The sequence below is a fragment of the Pantherophis guttatus genome, chromosome 17 (genome assembly GCF_059756535.1).
Source record: "Pantherophis guttatus breed Tessera chromosome 17, ASM5975653v1, whole genome shotgun sequence".
Lineage (NCBI taxonomy): Eukaryota > Metazoa > Chordata > Lepidosauria > Squamata > Colubridae > Pantherophis > Pantherophis guttatus.
The window spans coordinates 16,114,721-16,133,169 of record NC_142079.1 but is presented as its reverse complement, the minus strand read 5'-3'; the positions used below and the strand labels follow the sequence as shown (position 1 = coordinate 16,133,169).

Here is an 18,449-nt window from a genome sequence, read left to right as displayed (position 1 = left end):
AGGAATGAGCAGCATGCAGGAGGCCCCTTTTAGCCTCCTTGCACTTTTTTAGCTGAAATACAGCAGCCCTCCCTAGGGCTATGGGCTGGGGGTGGGGAAGCTGCTTGAGTCCTCAGGGATCCAAACTAATTGATTCTAGTCCAGGTTTTATTCTTGGGACAGATCCCTGCTGCACTTTCCAGAAGTTCTTTCTCCTGAAGGAGTTATTTTTTTCCTGAGGGGAGTTTGCGCTTTGCAAACCTGCCCTAGGTGGGCAACTGGGCTGCCCATTGAGGCTCGAAATACAAGTCTACAGCCAGTTTTGCTCCTAATTTGTAACTAATATATGCTAGAAGAAGAGTGAACTCTGTCTTTCCAGATAAAATAAAAACGAATAACTGGGTGGAATTTGCTAGTGGTGCTCTTTGTTTTGGCCAATTTAAGGTTAATCCAGTCTTTGTCCCTTTTTCTTATGAAGAGTTTGATGTGGAGATCAGGTGTTTTAGGAGCCCTGTGTGAATCAGGGTTTTAAACTACTTTCCTGGTGCAAAGCAGTGCTGTGGGTAGTCCCCACGGGATTTCCTTTTTTCCCTTGGAACTTGTTGCCTGCTGAGAGGAAGTGGATACCTGAATCTGGCTGGCTTCCTTGTGGGTGTTATGAGACCCACCTGGTCCTAACGCAGGATTCTTTAGAGTGCTAGCAACTTGCAGGATATCCCAGTGAGGTTTTCAGCTCTTCAGGTGAAAGGAGACAAACTCTCAGACCAGTATCCATACTCTTGTCCTACAGAAGATCCCCCCATTATTCCCAGCAAAGGCCAGCAGACATGTCAGTTCTTACAAAACGACAGGGAAAGGGGCCTTGACTTCATCCTGTAGCAGAGGAGGCGAAATTCCCCAGGAAGCAGGATTTGCCACTTCCTGTACCGTCTTGCAGCTCTGCTTTTGCTGCAGACAGTGGTAAAACTGTCCTTGTGGGATATATTTGCAGGGGCTTCTCTTATCTTTCTCACCCGGTATTGCTTCTGGACTCTATGGGAGCTTCCTTGAGGGCAAGACCATCTGAATCATGGCGAACTGGGCTGCTCTGCTTTGCTGGGGTTAGGCCAACTTTGTTTCTGATGGGAGGGGCCCTGTTTTGGGGGAAAGCCTCAGGAGGCAAAAGAGAGGCCCCTCCCCATGACACCAGGTTGGCTGACCATCTTGTGTGTCTGTAATCCCACAGGTTGCAATTTCCCCAGCTGGCCCTGAGGCGGAGGTTGGGCCAGCTGAGCTGTATGTCTAGGCCTGCTCTGAAACTCCGTTCTTGGCCTCTGACTATTCTCTATTATCTCCTGCCTTTCGGTGCTCTTAAACCTTTGACCAGAGTGAGATGGAGGCCTGTGAGCCGGGTAAGTGCTTGTGAGTTTGTCTTGTGCTTGTGGTGCCCTGTTGTTGGGGGGGTGGGGGGCTCTTGGTAGGCCACAGAAGCCGAACCCGAGATGGCCGCTGAAGGGTAAGGATGCCTGAGGAGTCTGTCTTTTCCTTTCCTCTTGCACCTTGCCCGCCTCCATTATGGCTTTGCAGAAGGGACCTCCAGGGAGTGCTTCTGCCTGGAAACTACTGGCACAGTGGGAGAGAAAGTCATGCCAGCTTCTGTTCCTTGTCTTGGGAAGCTAGAGAAGGGTTGGCGCCTGTCTTTAGGCTGCTCAGAATTGTACCATGGAGAACTAAAGCGTCTTGGCTTTGGGAGCTGCAGGACATGTCTACAAAGGGGTCCAGAGGGGCCCCCTTTCCTTTCCCGGCATCCTTGGGGCTTTCTTTGTGTGGTCTTGGACACATTCAGCTCTGCATCCTTGAGGAGAACTATCCTTCTGAAAGCATCTCTAGGGTCAAGGGGTTTTGCTGCAGGAGGTTATGATCACAGCTATTCAATTTGTTCCTTTTAATTATGAAAAGACATTGGTATTAAGTAGATAATTAGCATGAAAAGCAGGTGTGATGGGAAGCTGTTGCTTTTGTTCCGGACTTCCCAAAGCTGCTGCTCTTCCCTTGTTTGTTTACTATCTATCTTGGGATGCTGCTGTTTCAACTGTGAAATAGAAATTAGGACAAAAGTTTAACAAAAAGAATCCGAAGTTTTGCCAAGAAAGTAAAATGAGGAAATGATGCATAATATATCAGTTAGCAAACTAATGCCACATACCAGTTTATACATTCTAAACTTTACGTTTCATATGATTTCACATCAATGTATGTGTAGTCTTACCCATTTTAGAATGCAGTGGGTTGGGGTAAGAGGTTGAGGAAAAGATTACATATTCTACGTTTGTCTCTTCTTGTTTTGGAGTTGGTGTAATTCATGTGTGAACTCTTGGCATACCTGTGCATACCTGTCTATTACAAGAGTACTCCCTGTTATGTCTGCATGCAGAGATCTGTGAAGAGAATCTTCAAAGTGTTCCAGTTAGAGATCCATGCAATATACTTTCCATCGTTTGAACTTTTGGCTTGAGCCCAAGGTAGATGTTATCTGCGTTTCTGCCCAAGTTAGGGCTTTACCCATTGACTGTTATCAACAACCTGCTGTGATCCTTTGGCCTTCACTTCTTGGACTGATTGGCTGATGAACGCTCTGGTTGGAGATGATCTACTGAAGGTTAAGAGGTTGAGAGGCTCTCTTGCCCTCCTGCAGTTTCACACATTTTGGATCCCTGGGGTTTGGCCCCTGGTTTTCTTGCTGCTGTTTGAGGGTACATTTTATTGTACTCGACATTCTTGGGCCCCTTTCCCACAAAAGCCATCCGGGGGGGTGGGGACAGTTGGGTCAACTTTGGGTAGAGGATGATGCGTTTTGAGATTTCCTTGAGGTGCCCGTTCTCCCAGCCCATGTGCTATGGTTGGCATATTTAAATTTAAGGGCCTTTAAAGCACCCCCCCCTTTGAGTTCACAGAGACTTCAGAGAACAGAACAGTTTGCATGCAGCCATTGAAAGAATGTCAGTTTTGTCAAGTGAGAGATTAGTTGCTGCTTCCATCCAATGCACTAGGAACTTGGCAGAGAAAAAGGTCATTTAGGTAAGCACTTAAAATAAACTGGAATCACCCAGTGGACTGAGCCTGATAAATAATGGAGGTTGGTATGCCTCTACTGCTCTTGCTACTTTTATTCCCCCCCCCTCCCCCAGTGTTTTCTTATAAATGATTTTTTAAAGGGACCATGTTTTCAAAGGCAAAAATCTTTTCTGTTTTGTGTTAGGGAGCTCATCGTGAGGGGCCCTGGGATTCTCTAAAATCAGGATGCTCATTAGGAAACAATAGAAGCTGACTGGCTGTATTGTTCTCAGGGCAGCCGTAGTGATGGCAATAGACTGGAATTCGGGTCATGTGGCAGTTCCTGGCAGCTCCCTTGGGCAAATGAAACTAGGCACACATACACATACTCCTGGGCAAGAGGCATTGCTCTGACCCTAGCTTTGCCGCACCAACAATTCCTTGAAGAACTGCACAAGCAGGAATGATATGGGATGCAATGATAGCAAACAATCAATCAGGTTAGTTTCTTATTTAGAAAAGCTTCATTTCCAGGAAAACTGACACTTGGAAAACAGGACCGTTTTTTATCTCCTTGGCCTGCAAGTAAAGTCCCTCATTCTAGCCTGCCTGGTGAATTGCAGCTCAGTCATGTCTGGAAGAGCAAGGTTTGTCACTCCTGGTGTAGGGCACGCCTGGTTGCATGGAGGAGTAGTAAGAACGTCCACTTGAAGCCAAGGTTGGAGCTGTTAGAAATATTAGGTTCACTCAGCTTCAGATGATTCTCACCAGGCTTAAGGAGGAACATTGTAGTCTCTTTCAGCACTTCCAATCTTGAGGCCAGAGCTAAACTATTGACCTGGCCCTGAATATACTTATGCAAGTACCTCAAATCCTCTCCTGACCCAGTGTTCCTCAACCTTGGTGACTTCAAGATGTGTGGACTTAAATTCCCAGAATTCCCCAGCCAGCAAAGTTAGATTTGCCCACACATCTTAAAGTTGCCAAGGTTGAGAAACATTGCTCTACTGGGGGGTCATGCAGCTGGACCACCATGTCTGTTCCTTTAAAATTCTGGAGTGGCAGAAGGCCAGAGGTAAAAGATGATTCAACAAGAGGTTTGAGGGTATTTGGGGCACATTTTTTTAAAATTCTAAATTCTGATTTTGTTTACAACTTTTACAGGTACATATACTACCTTTTAAAGGCCTAACACACTTTTATTTGAAGTTGAAAATGCCATTTTCTTGGCCATTCTGCAGATGTATTGTTGAATGAACACCTGTGTCAGGTGCATTGCTGGCCCAAAGAAAACAGAGAGGACAGTCTGAATTGTGTCTCCTCCTCCCCATGGGTCACTAACTACCTGGTAGATCTGAGCTAATGTATCTTGCTGCTTTTTCCTTAGTCCTCTCCTATGACTTGTATACCAGGTGAAGTGGAGCCAGTGCCTGTAATTTTAGAGACGGCCAAATTGTTATTTTCCAGACACTCTTTATGAAACTTAAGCCAAGGAACCTACAATGTTCAGTCTCTTGTGATATTAACCATCGCCATCATAGTTTCTCCCGATGGAACCTTGTTTGCTAATACCCAGTCCTCAACTTCTGACATTCCCATGCCTGTAATTTGGCTGTGCAGAGAGATTTTGAAATTGTCATTCTGCAGTCACAAATAGGGTTCCACAATGAGTGTCTAGTAAGGTCATCTGTCGTAGAATGAGGAACTCTGCCCCTGAAGCAATGGTTATTTAGAACCATTGTACGGGAATCTATTCCGTAAGGAGTATGCAGCAGTCAGACTTCTAGAATCAGAAGCTACCACTGAGTAAGACGGCTATGCAATACAATTGTCCTTAAAGTGCTTAGGGAACAATGGGATGGACAGTTAGGGTAATCCTTGTGATGAATACACTGACTTGGTAGTTGCCTGTGCTGTAGAGTTGCGCCATTTGCTTGTTTCAAAGAGTAGCTATCAAGGACTTTAAGGACCTACAGCCATAGAGGATTAGGAGTTAAACTACTGCTCACTGTCCAGTGTCAATATTAATCATCACCTGGCAGCACCTCCTAGCAACCAGGCCCTGTCAAAAGAACAACGGGTACTGTACAAATATGACAGACAAATACAGGAAGTCCTTGGATTACAACCACTTGTTCAGCAGGCGTTCAAAATTATGACTGCGCTGAATCAGGAGGACCTTCAACCAGTCCTTAACGTTGCAACTGTCACGGTGTCCTCACACTCATGTGATTGTGATTCAGGCTGTCGGCAACTGGATTGCAATTTCAATGGCTTCAGTGTCCTATGGTCATGTGAGCACCATTTGAGACCTTGCTTGAAACAAATATAGTTACTGGGGAAGCCGGCAGGAGGTCACACCTGCTGCTGCTTCTCCCAAGGGGGCCCTTGGCGGCATCGGGGATCTTGTGCCCATACCCTATAGTGCCCAAGCACAGCACCTACCCACCTGCAGCACCTGCCCATTTGTTTCCATTTCGGAGCACTGGCACATGGTGCCAGCCCACCTGTACTCCATAGTGCTGCTCATGGTACTTGCCCACAATCTGTAGTGGCCGCCTGTAGCACCTGCCTATCTACCCATAGCTCTGACCTCCCGGCCTGCTTGCCTGGGATGCAGTTGCAGGTCCCACACTCCAGTCACATGAGGTCCTTGCTTAATGAATGGTGTTGCCCATCTATTGCTCTTGCTAAGCGATGCAGTCATGTGCCTTATGGTATAAGGACCCTTGCCTTGGGCAGGGGGTTGGACCTGGAGACCCCCAAGATCCCTTCCAGCCCTGTGATTCTATGACATGGCAAAAGACACACACACACACCCCCACACACACACACACAGTAGTCAAAGCAGATGACAAGAAGACCTGGCAATAGCTAAGAGCAGGAAAGTTGAAGAAAGAGACAGAGACAGAGGGGCAAATTCTGGATACACAAGACCAAGCCATGAGAACAAATACATAGAAAGCCTGAATTGAGAAGAAAGCAACAGGTAGAAGCTAAAAAAAATAGTGAATCACCTGGTTAGCTGCTGCAAGAAGATCTCCCAGACTGACTACAAGCAACGGCATAGTAAAGTGGCAACAGTGGTGCGTTGGAAGATCTGCAAGAAATACCATTTGCTTGCAAGCAAGAACTGGTGGGACCACAAAATAGACAATAATAGAGAATGAAGAAACTAAAATGCTCTGGGACTTTAAAATTCAAACTAATATCTTCCAGACAACATCCTAGGTTTAACAACTGTTGATAAGAAAGACAAGAAAGTGTTCTTTTTTGCAGAAGAGAAAGAACTGTAGAAAATCACAAAATAGAAAATCCTGCAAATAAAAGGGAAACAACAATGGGAAAAGAAAGTAAAGGCAATACTAGTAGTAATTGGTGTCTTGGGTTCAACCTTAAAACATCTCGAACACAATCGGCATTGACAAAATGCCCATCACTCAATTGCAAAAGGCAGCTTTAAGTGTGAGAATACATTTAACACTATTAAACTATTATAACTAACACTATTATGCCTTGGAAGTGATGTCCCAGTGCCTGGAGGCCGTGCGGGTCTGGATGGGGAGAAACAGGCTTCGACTCAACCCTTCCAAGACCGAGTGGCTGTGGCTGCCGGCGTCCCGGTATAGCCAGCTGACGCCATCGCTGGTTATTGGGGGTGAATCATTGGCCCCCACGGAAAGGGCCCGCAACTTGGGCGTCCCCCTGGATGCACGGCTGTCCTTAGAAGGGCATCTGACGGCCGTGGCCAGGGGGGCTTTTTATCAGGTTCGCCTGATACGCCAGTTGCGCCCCTTTCTGGATCGGGACTCCCTACGCACAGTCACTCAAGCACTCGTCACTTCTCATCTGGACTATTGTAACGCTCTCTACATGGGGCTCCCCTTGGGGTACACCCGGAGGCTCCAACTGGTGCAGAATGCGGCCGCGCGGGGGATTATGGGAGCGACTGGGCGCTCCCATGTGACTCCTCTCCTGCGCGAGCTGCTTTGGCTTCCGGTGGACTTCCGGGTGCGCTTCAAGGTGTTGGTGACCACCTTTAAAGCGCTCCATGGCTTAGGGCCGGGGTACTTACGGGACCGCCTTCTGCCACCAATTGCCTCCCACCGGCCAGTTCGCTCCCACAGAGAGGGCCTCCTCAGGGTGCCGTCGGCTAGACAATGCCGGCTGGCGACCCCCAGGAGGAGAGCCTTCTCTGTGGTGGCACCTACCCTTTGGAACAATCTACCCCCAGAGATACGAGTGATCTCCGACCTCCGGACCTTTCGTCGGGCCCTAAAAACTCATCTCTTTCAGTTAGCTGGTCTCTCTTGATTTTATGATTTTATGGTTGGTTTTAAATTTTGATATGGATTTTAAATTGATAAATTTTAAACTATGGGCCAAATTTAATTATTTTAAATCTATTTTTAATCGTATTTATGTATAAATGTTTTTATTTTGGCTGTTCACCGCCCTGAGTCCGAAAGGAGAAGGGCGGTATAGAAATTCGAATAATAAATAAATAAATAAATAAATAAACAACTTCTGCTTATCCTAGACTTGATAGATGGACAAAAATGCCAAACCAGTCTAACCATCTGGCTGATTGTGTGACCAATCATAATTTCTTAAATTTGTATGCCACCTAATTCTCAACGACTCAGTGCTCACATTGTTAAACATTTCTCTTCTTCTGATTAATTGCAACAGGCAGAAAAGTTGAAAAGAACAATTACAGCCACTGTGATTGCATAAAAGGCGCAGTGAAAATGGGAGTGTCAAAACGGATCAGTACAGAGAACAAAAGAAAAAGAAAGCAAGAGCAAGGAAAAAAATGGTTCAGGGTGGTGCCATTAACGTTTGGAATGGCTGAAATTCCAAAAGGGTGCTAAAGCCAACAAAAAGTGTTTCCAGAAATAAAGAAGGGAAAAGAAATAGTATACAGAAAAGGCTAAAGGATAACGAAAGAAAACAGGAGGAGGACCTCTCTCGGAGTCCTATTTTGATGACTCCTTCCCCGGCCAAAGAAGTTTTCCACTGGCTAATAGTGAAAGCAGAATGAAAAGGCAGGGCCGAAGCTTGAGCAAGACAGAGCTATAGATGCGTAGAGCTGCAGAGAAGGAGTTTAAAGTTACAAAGAGGTCAGATGTCTTGCATCCTTGGCTACTGGCTGTTACTTTTGAGAAATCCTAGACTCGGGATTGTTTAAATGTCTCTATTTGAAACAAAAAATAAAGTAAAAGGAGGATGCAGAATTATAGACGAGTCAGTCTGGTAGCAACATCTGGGAAGATTCAAGAGCAGATCATAGAGAGGTCAAGAGATTTGAAAATAATGCAGGAATTACATGAAGTTGTCTCTTCTCAAAAAAAAAATCTTCAAAATTTTAACAAACTTCTTTTGTAAATCTAATATAACAATAGCAATAGCACCTAGACTTACATATTGCCCCATAATGCTTTACAGCCTTCTCTAAGTGGTTTACAGAAGTAGCCTATAGACTCCCAAAATCTGAGCCCTCATTTTACCGATCTTGGAAGGATGGAAGCTGAGTCAACCTTGAGCCAGTGAGAATCGAACTGCTGGCAATTGGCAAAGTTAATCTGCAATAGTGCATTCCAATTACTGCGCTACCACGGTTCCTCATTAATATAATATAGGAACATTATCAAAGTCATTCTCTTTTTTTTATTTGTACATCCCTTTTTATTATTAAGACATCAGCCGTTTTTTTCCCTGTATTTTCAAATTGGTCTTAGTCTTCTCCAGTAAGATTTGTTCCTCTTCCATAACATCTTTTAAACACAGTTTCTAAAGAGGCAGACACATTTAATTTCTGGATCCATTGTTCAAAAATCTCCATCCGTATGTAAAATATTACAATATATGCTCTATTCTGTATTAATTAAATTTGTGTTTCTTTTCTTTAATTGTAAAGTTTAGTTCCTTCTAGTCCCCTCTAGTGTCCAACTTTCAAAGTTCATCCTATCAATTTTCTCATGGGAAGAATTTTTACAATTAATTCCAAAATCTTATCCCAATTTTCTAGAGTCTTAGTACATTTGTAACTTTTTTGAAATAATTTTTATTTATTTCAAAGATAAAATATTAAGCATCTCTGTGGAGCCCTTGTGATCGATATCCAGCCTTCCCGATGCTGGAGAGGAATTGCAAAGAGCTGGTCTGCTTGCCGGCTCTTCATTATGCCAGGATCAGCGGCTCTGCTTTTAGTGAGGGAGGGCCATTCCTTCTGCGGGACTTGATTCTTTGGCCAAGCTTGCCTGCTGGTGTAGGTCACTCTGCGTGGGGACAGGAAGGCTACGAGGGAGCCCCTACCTCTTCTCTCCCACTTGCAGTTGCTGGCCAAGGAAGCTCTTTAGCCTCTCTCCCAGGGTATGAGAGCCCCTCGGTGTCCAGTGTCGGTTCCACATTGCACATAATCAGGAGCGTAGTAAAGGTGGGGAGAATGGAGACCACCGTGGTCCTTAGGTTGAGAAGTGGATTTGAATTGAGCTCAGTAATCTTAAGGGAATTTAAAAGCGAGAGAAGGAAAATCCCATCACAAGAGCAGCTGCAGGATGGATCTTAGCAACCTTCTAGTGAAATTGGGAGGTGAATCACCAGAAAGAGGAGAATGTCCTTATTCAGCTTTCAAGGCAATTGAATAAAGGGACATTATTGAATCTGTGTGCCAGGCTGCATGAAATGGGCAAGGCCCTGGTAAAAGCATCATTGGCTGTTTTGTCTGCTGGCAGAGACCTAAACACACTCGCGTTGAGAGGTTGGTGTATCTCCCTCCCATAAACGGAGACCAAAGCATTATGTGCGGCCCAAGGAGACGCTCTCCAATGAAACAGACACTACTAGATAAATTGACCAAAGGAAGGGGTGCAGCCCCTGCCACAGCAGCCAGCTTGAGCAGCTCAGACCTTTCCTGGGAAACATCTGGCTTCAGTGGCATTTTGGATCCCTCAAAGTCCAGTGCAAATTAATCCTGGACTGAGAGTCCACAAGATCCCAATTCCTATCCTGGTTTGTGGGTTTGTTGCCTGTGGCTCACTCCTAACATAAGACATGGCCTTCCCAGCTGTAGTATGATTGTAACCAACCCGGTTTAAATCTTAATTATCTGGTGAGTATCTGAGCCTTGGAGCCCTTGATCTTGGGAAGTCCCAGAGGGCTCTCCTGGCAGTCCTCCATTGTCGAGATGAGATCAGCAGCCATCTGTGCCAACTAAGCCACCCGCTCGTTTTGCCACTCCTACTCACCTTTTCACCAGTCTACTCATCCTACAAAGACACATGACACTCATTTGCATAGGTTGAATGTCTTCAGATGGACTAGCTTATTTTGGAGCCTCTGGAATCACGAGATCTAATGCTCCCTAAATAGCAAGATTCTTGATTTCAGATCTGTATTCCCATGAGGTCAGAATAGTAAACAAGAGTTTTAAAAACTTGAGACTGACTTCAAAATAGCGGGAGGAAGTATGTGATTCCTGCTTGAAGAAATATATCTGCACTCTCCTCTAAAGGGATTTCTTTCAGACAGCAAAGGATAGAAGAGGCAAAAGAGACGCCAGTGTAAATCAGCCCCTAGAGAAGGCAATCCACATTAGAGGCCCATGTGCAATCATGAATTGAAGCCCTGAGGAAACTAAAGTGCAGCCCTTAGAAATCTAGCCTGTACCGCTTCTAGGGGTTTGGCTCTTTATCTTTAAAAATCTGTGAATCATAATGGTGGCTGATTACCTTGTCTTTAAAAAAAAATCAGCATCCTGAACTTACTTCTTCCTATATGAGTGTTAGGGCCCCAGGCAGTAACAGCCCTTACTTGTTCTTCTCAGCAGTAGAAGATTGAAAAATGGCTCCGTTTAGAAGCCTTAATTTGCTGTTTGTAGATGCCATTGAGCCTACAGTAATAAGCTTCTTAATGGCACCGCCAATACCTTTATCTTCGGTAACTGATGGCCAGTTTCTCCTTAGTGCAGAAGGAGAGCTTGAAGGCTCTGCTTTACGCTGCTTTGCTCAGTGGGTGGGATGGCTGCTGTGCCATCAGTGTAGAGCAGGGACCTCCAGCCTTGGCAACTTTAAGACTTGTGGGTTTCAACTCCCAGAATTCCTCAGCCAGCTATGTAGAAGACTGGCTGGAGCTCTGCTGCTGTTAAGGACAGAAATGAGGGTGAATGGCACCCTACAACAGGTGCAGGAGAAATTGACTCAGTCACCCTCTCCAGACAAGGACAGAGATGAAGGTGAAGGAATGTTAGATCTCCCTTCAAAAACCATGGAGGGTGAAGAATTGAATCTTATTGGGAAGAAGATTCTTCTGTGGAGAACAACAGGATATTTATGACAATTGGCAGATGTGAAGGGACTTGTAAACAAACCATCTTTGTAATAGTAAGGGGAAAATATTCACCTTCTTTGGAAGTCATAAACAAGTATCTCTTGTTTTAGCTCCACATTGGTTCTCTCAAAATCCAATGAATCTAAATACTGGGCCCAGAAGCTACAATTTCTACAATCTTCCACAAGGACCCAAAATTATCTCCAAAGATAAGGAATGCCAAAGATCTCTGCATAAAGGCGGGTTTTAATTAGAATTTAAGGTGTCATGGTCCCACATGAGTCATCAGCTACTGGGCTCAACTGAAGTACACAGCAGTGTTGATGACACACTGCAGAATCTTATAAGTGACTTTGAAAATAGTGAAATTGTTGCCATCTAGACCAGACAATATGATTGAGCCTTTCCATGGGAGTCTTGCCCAGGCAGGTTTACCCTGGACAACATACTGCACGCTAATTTCACAGCCTAAGAGAAGCAATCACTACTAGTTGGGGTATCCTTTTTAAAGACCTTTTATCAGTTTTGGAGATAAGAAGTAACCTGCAATTCTGGCACCACATCTGCCCCATCCCTTTTGATGGTCCCTTTCTACAGATCCAAGATGGTTGAGTCAGAGTTAATGATCATTTGGGCCAGCTGCTGGTCCCTGTGATCTTTTATACTTGGAGTGACAAACTGAAGATGGATTAAGCCATTAGGTGAAGAGGAGAATAAGCACTTGAGTCACATATAAAGAGTTTGGGTCAAGTCTAGCCATCAAATCAACAGCAAGAACTACAGTAGAATCATGATGTTAATATCAAGATATACATAGTTTTCAAGCTTATTTTTGCCATTAGTTTGTCTCAGTAACTGCTGAAGAGAATGGGAAATATTAAATAACAGTAAGATATTCAATTGCTTTGAAATTTAGGGCCAAAGCCATAAACCATCTTGTCTGAAATGGTATAGGATCTCCTGCTTGAGCAGGGGGCTAGACTAGAAGACCTCCAAGGTCCCTTCCAGCTCTATTCTATTCTGACACCGTGAGATGTTTGGGCCTTCCTTTTGGTCATGGTCCATCAGGTGAACTTGCAGTAGGCAGGTGTTATACCTTGACTATACCTTATTGGGGCAGAATATGCACTTTTGGATGCTTCCTCCCCTCTCTCCTTTTATAGTTTCATTATTTTGTACTATGACTTGCTAACACTTTTCATTTTCTACCAAAACCCAACCCAAAGCTATGGAGTATTTGTAGCATAATTTCATAAAGGCTTGTGGGCTGTAAATCTATTGGAGAGCAACCATCCCAGTTTGCAGGAGGGCTCAAGCAGGGAATTAGTCTGGACTCACTTTGTAAATGCAAGAGGGCAAAGTGTGACACCCCCTCTCCCTCCCCCTCCCCCCGCAATGCCCTTGAGCCTTAATTAGTGTTTCCCAGGCACTAAATAGTCTGGGGAAGATTCCTGTATTATTGGCAGCGAACAATAAAGTTGTTCTGACCCAGCCTTAGCAGAAACAAGAAACAGACTCCTTGTCACAAAAACCCCCTCTTTATTTATCTCCTGTGAATTAATGACATCCACACACCGAAAAATCCAGGCAATAATCCTTCAAAGAGTTAACTGCAGTAACAGATCTTCTCAGTTCCTTGAGATGGGAACTTCCAGCCGCAAAGCTGTAAATAAAGTTCTGGCAAGCAGTCTCTGAGGCACAAAACACATGAGCCAAATCTTCAAAATCCAAAGGGTTGTTTCCCACAATCACCACTCCCCTTTCCTTCTATTTGTTTCCCAGCCAGGGAGGGGCCATTCAGCATCCACATGTGCCTTTTTCCCCAAGTCGACTCCTTGTCTTCAGTTGTTCTCCTCTCCTAAGAGCTCTCTGCATCCACACATCTGGAACAGGCCCCAGATGTTCTTCCTCCCCACTTACCTCCACCTCTGAAGGCAGCTGGGAAATGTCTGATGGCCCTGGCTCTATCTCTGCTTCTGATGCAGAGCATCCATCGGAGCCTTCCCCAGACTCCAGAACTGGCCCATGGTCGGCCCCAACCTCCTCCTCATCCAAGCCTAGTTTAACTCTATAAGTGTGGATCTGATTGTTCATGTGGACCTGGTTCTTCGGGCTTGGCAAAAAGGTTCAAGGCTGGGGTCATTCCATTTTATTCTGGGATGTCCAGGTGTTTTTTCCTTGCCAGAGGTGCAAAGCTCTTTGGGCCTTCAGGAAGGAGGAAACTCCAGCCTCGCAATGCTCTGAAAAACTTCCCAGCCTCTTCTCTTCCACTGTTACCGCTTGATCCAGGACCAGCGGAGGAAACCATCTAGAGGACAGAGCTTCCGTTGGCTTGAGACAAGGCAGGCTGAGCTGGATGGGCCTTTTTTGACCATGGAGCTAAACAGGCATGGAGCCATGCAGCCTTTGGGGGAAAGGGGGAGGGGAATTGCATTGGTCAAGAAAAGGAGGGCTGATTTCTTACTTCTGATAATTAGCCAGTTTCTGCAGTCTCAGGTTCTAAACCCAAAGGCAGAAATGTAAGTAATAGTCATAGTCAACATGCTGCAATTCTTAGCCATCTGTGATGAAGTGTTTCCATTGCCGGTTAAAATAGAGTCGGCTCATCCCGACTCTGACTTCTTCCTCATATAGTAGTAAATGTGTGAAGGCAGAGAGGGGGATAGGAGGCCCTGGAATGAACAATGAAAAACAGCCCAGAGCACTTCCGCATTTCCTTCTGGCATGGATTTTGTGACGATGGTGGGAAGGAGTAGCTGATGGAAGGTGACTTGCCTTTTGCTATCAAAACCAATTAACCATCCAATCAACCCTTTCTCCAGAAGTAGGCCACCCCATTCTGAGGTGCAAATGGCTCCTGAATCTCTCAAGGAAACCCCAGGAGGGTTCTTTGCAGAGGCTGCAAAGGGTTCTTGGCCTCTCTGGGGAAAACATGTGAACCGAATGGAGGCGTCCCTGTGCCAGGGGATTGCTCATCCCATCCCTCCTCAAAGCTCCATGTGGATAGCAGGTTCCCTGCTCTGGGTTGTTTGGGTGTTTTGGTCTTCCGTTCAGTCGTGCCTCATTCTCGGAGACTGCTTGGACAGAGTTCCAGTTAAATCAACAGGATATTGTGTGACTACAAGAGACCCACATCGGGAGTCTATATCAGCCTTCCCAGTTCCAGTATCCCAGGAGGGAGGAAGATCCCTGCTCTTGATCTGAAACGGCGGTTAAGAGGGTTAGGAATAGGGGGCACCGTTCTGCGGTGGTTCTCCTCCTTCCTCTCCGACCGCTCGCAGTTCGTGTTGGCAGGGGGCAGAGGTCGACCTCGAGGCATCTCGCATGGGGAGTGCCACAAGGGTCGGTCCTCTCGCCCCTTCTGTTCAACAGTTATGTGAAGCCACTGGGTGAGATCATCCGTGGTTTTGGGGTGAAGTGTCATCTGTACGCTGATGATACTCAGCTGTACATTTCCACCCCAGACCACCCCAACGATGCCCTTGATGTGATGTCTCGCTGCCTGGAGGCCGTGCGGGTCTGGATGGGGAGGAACAGGCTCAGACTCAACCTGTCCAAGACCGAGTGGCTGTGGCTTCCGGCGTCCCGATATAGTCAGCAGGTGCCATCGCTGACTATTGGGGGTGAATCTTTGCCCCCCACAGAGAGGGCTCGCAATCTGGGTGTCCTCCTGGACGCACGGCTGTCTTTAGAAGAGCATATGACGGCCGTGGCCAGGGGGGCCTTTTATCAGGTTCGCCTGATCTGCCAGTTGCAGCCCTTTCTGGACCGGGACGCCTTGCGCATGGTCACTCATGCCCTTGTCACCTCCCGGCTGGACTATTGTAATGCTCTCTACATGGGGCTCCCCTTGAAGAGCACTCGGAGGCTCCAACTGGTCCAGAATGCGGCCGCGCGGGTGGTTATGGGCGCAACTCGTTGTGCCCGCGTGACACCCCTCCTGCGCGAGCTGCACTGGCTCCCAGTGGTCTTCCGGGTGCGATTCAAGGTGTTGGTTACCACCTTTAAAGCGCTCCATGGCATAGGACCCGGGTACCTTCGAGACCGACTTCTGCCACCAATAGCCTCCCACCGGCCAGTTCGCTCCCACAGAGAGGGACTCCTCAGGGTGCCATCAGCCAAGTTATGTCGGCTGGCGACACCCAGGGGGAGAGCCTTCTCTGTGGGAGCCCCAGCCCTGTGGAATGAACTGCCCCCGGAAATACGTAAGATCTCCGACCTCCGGGTGTTTCGTTGCGCATTGAAGACCCTGTTGTTCCGCCAGGCCGGGCTATCAACTTAATAATTTTAAATTGGGGTATTTTAAATTTTTGGGGTTTTAAATCGGCCAAATCTATTTAATTATTTTAATTTTTAATTATTGTTGTGTCTTGTGTTTTTAAATTGGCTGTACACTGCCCTGAGTCCTTCGGGAGAAGGGCGGTATAGAAATAAAATTATTATTATTATTATTATTATTATTATTATTATTATTATTATTATTATTATTATTATTATTATTATTATTATTATTATTATTATTATTACCAGGGGGATTTTTCTCCTTCTTCCCCCAAATTGCAGATGACCCTTGTGGCCACACCGTGGTGCACCTGACTCCCTGACTCCCCCTCTCTCTAGGTCTCTCTGTACAAGTCAGTGCCAACCCGCCTGCTCTCCCGTGCGTGGGGCCGGCTGAACAATGTGGAGCTGCCCACCTGGCTGCGGAAGCCCGTCCTCAGCCTCTACATCTGGACCTTTGGGGTGAACATGAAGGAGGCGGCCGTGGAGGACCTCCATCACTACCGGAACCTGAGTGAATTTTTCCGACGGAAGCTGAAACCCCAGGCGCGGCCCGTCTGCGACCGGCACAGCGTGGTCAGTTTCTGGGTCAAAGGGCAGCTGCTCTGCTTCCTCCTTTTCCATTTTTGGATAGGGAAGTTGTAGAAAACCTTTTCAGTTAAAGTTGTTTTAATGCTGCTTGTTTGGGTTGGTTAATCACATCCATATTATTCTTATTGCATTTAACGAAAGTAGGACAAAGTACTGTAAATTTGAGTAACCATTGATATTGTTTAGTAGAAGTGGAAGAGAAAATAGCATCCAGCTTCTTTTTACTCTTTCTCCTCTACAGATCAGTCCTTCGGATGGAAAGATCCTCAGTTTTGGACAAGTGAAGAACTGTGAAGTGGAACAAGTAAAAGGCATCACTTACTCTCTAGAGTCCTTCCTGGGTCCCCATGCCAGTCACGACAACTGCCAAAATAATCCAAGTGAGTCTTCCCTTTGAGCTCCAGGATCCTTCTTTTCAAACAGTTTGCTAGCGGGGCAGAAGGCAGCCCCGCTGAACAGAGCAGCCCTCTCCCTTCTTGGACAGACTTCGAAGCATCTTTAGAAGGATGAATTGCACCAAGGCAAGGCCCCCCGCCTCCTCTCCCTCCCTAGAAACATCAGAAGGAGTTAAGTGGAGTTAAAGAACCAGGTGCACTTTGCATCTGTACTGCCTCCCCCCTTTTGCTCAGCGGAGGAGTCAAGAGACAAAGGCTGGCAATCCATGGAAGGCAGCTATGTCTGTCCTGTGGGAGGAGGCCATGCAGCTCAGGACTGCCGTGCACCCAGGAAAGTGAGGGAATTTCTCCTGTCCCCAAGGAGAAATTCACTTCATTTCTCTTTGTTGTTCATTTGCTCTGCTTGTCCTCCAAGGAGGCAAACTCCTTCCACAACTTTCCCACGGGGTAGGTAGGACTGAGAGAGGGTTTTGGGCAGACATTCAATCTGCTCTGTGGCCAAGGATGACCAGATCTCTTGTCAGAAGACGTGATGGTCTCCAAGGTAGTTTTTTCAGAAGCCAAATTTGCAGTGTTGGATGCCCCAATGGCTGTTCAGCTCCTAACCCTCACACACAAGGAATAAGTGGTGTTCTGTAATTCAGTCTGATGGCTGTATATTTAATATAAATTTGCAGGGGAAAGGTGCATGTCGGTGCGCCACCGCTGTTCTTGTGTTCACTTCTGGATTTTCATCAGTAATGAATCTGGAATGAAAGCTCAAGATCGGCATTCCAGCTTTGCTTCTGAGTTTCTCTATGTCCCGCATAAGGCCATATGCAGCAGTCGATGCTTTGAAAAACCAAATTGTTGCAAGAAAACGCTGGTTCCCCTCTCCAAGTATCACGGGATATTTAGACGTACCTTGTTTTTAAAGCTATGGCCATTGCATGTTCCCCCCTCCCCATCCAGTTGCCTCTGAGTCTTCTTGCTCTGGGCTGGGCCCTGCTTTACATGCAGGTGATGCCAGGATCAGCCCTTAGCTTTTGTCTGGAGCAGGTGAAGGAGTGAATGATTTGAGTTGCTGGATCAGGAACTAGGCAGCTTTGCAGTTCTTTCTCAGAAAACCTTCCCTCTGCTGCTCTTTTTCAGCTTCCTGTTGCGAGTCCTTCCAAAAACAGTTGGTCACAAAAGACAACAACGAGCTCTTCCATTGTGTGATTTACCTGGCCCCAGGAGACTACCACTGCTTCCACTCACCCACCGACTGGAAGGTCTCTCATCGCCGTCACTTCCCAGGTAGGCTTCCTTTCCACAGGTGGGAGAGCCAGAGGCAGCTCTTCACACACTGACATTTGTTCATGGAACAAGTGAAACATCAGTTCTTTTCCAAGCACCGCTCAGGAACACCTTCTCATTACAGCGGCCTGCAAACGGCTTCAGTGTTTATTTAGATTTACAGTCAGGTCCAGAAATATTGGGACATCGACACAATTCTAACATCTTTGGCTCTATACACCACCACAATGGAGTTGGAATGAAACAAACACAATGTGCTTTAACTGCAGACTGTCAGCTTTAATTTGACGGTATGTACATCCAACTCAGGTGAACGGTGTAGGACTTACAGCAGTTTGCATATGTGCCTCCCACTTGTTAAGGGACCAAAAGTAATGGAACAATTGGCTTCTCAGCTGTTCCATGGCCAAGTGTGTGATATTCCCTCATTACCCCAATTACAATGTGCAGATAAAAGGCCCAGAGTTCATTTCAAGTGTGCTATTTGCATTTGGAATCTGTTGCTGTCAACTCTCAAGATGAGATCCAAAGAGCTGTCACTATCAGTGAAGCAAGCCATTA

The 18,449-nt window shown here is 46.2% G+C and overlaps 1 protein-coding gene across 3 annotated transcripts in view; it reads left to right on the top strand.

Moving 5' to 3' along the window:
* The window catches only part of PISD (phosphatidylserine decarboxylase), a 63,762-nt gene that overhangs the window by 40,147 nt on the left and 5,166 nt on the right, over positions 1–18,449 (top strand). For 2 of the 3 annotated variants that reach the window (XM_034438504.2, XM_034438502.3), the window contains exons 2-5: positions 1,205–1,370; positions 15,964–16,200; positions 16,457–16,595; positions 17,742–17,888. In XM_034438504.2, the coding sequence (XP_034294395.1) occupies positions 1,205–1,370; positions 15,964–16,200; positions 16,457–16,595; positions 17,742–17,888 (689 nt within the window). The remainder of the gene's footprint in view (positions 1–1,204; positions 1,371–15,963; positions 16,201–16,456; positions 16,596–17,741; positions 17,889–18,449) is intronic. The other variant, XM_034438503.3, reaches the window with a different exon arrangement.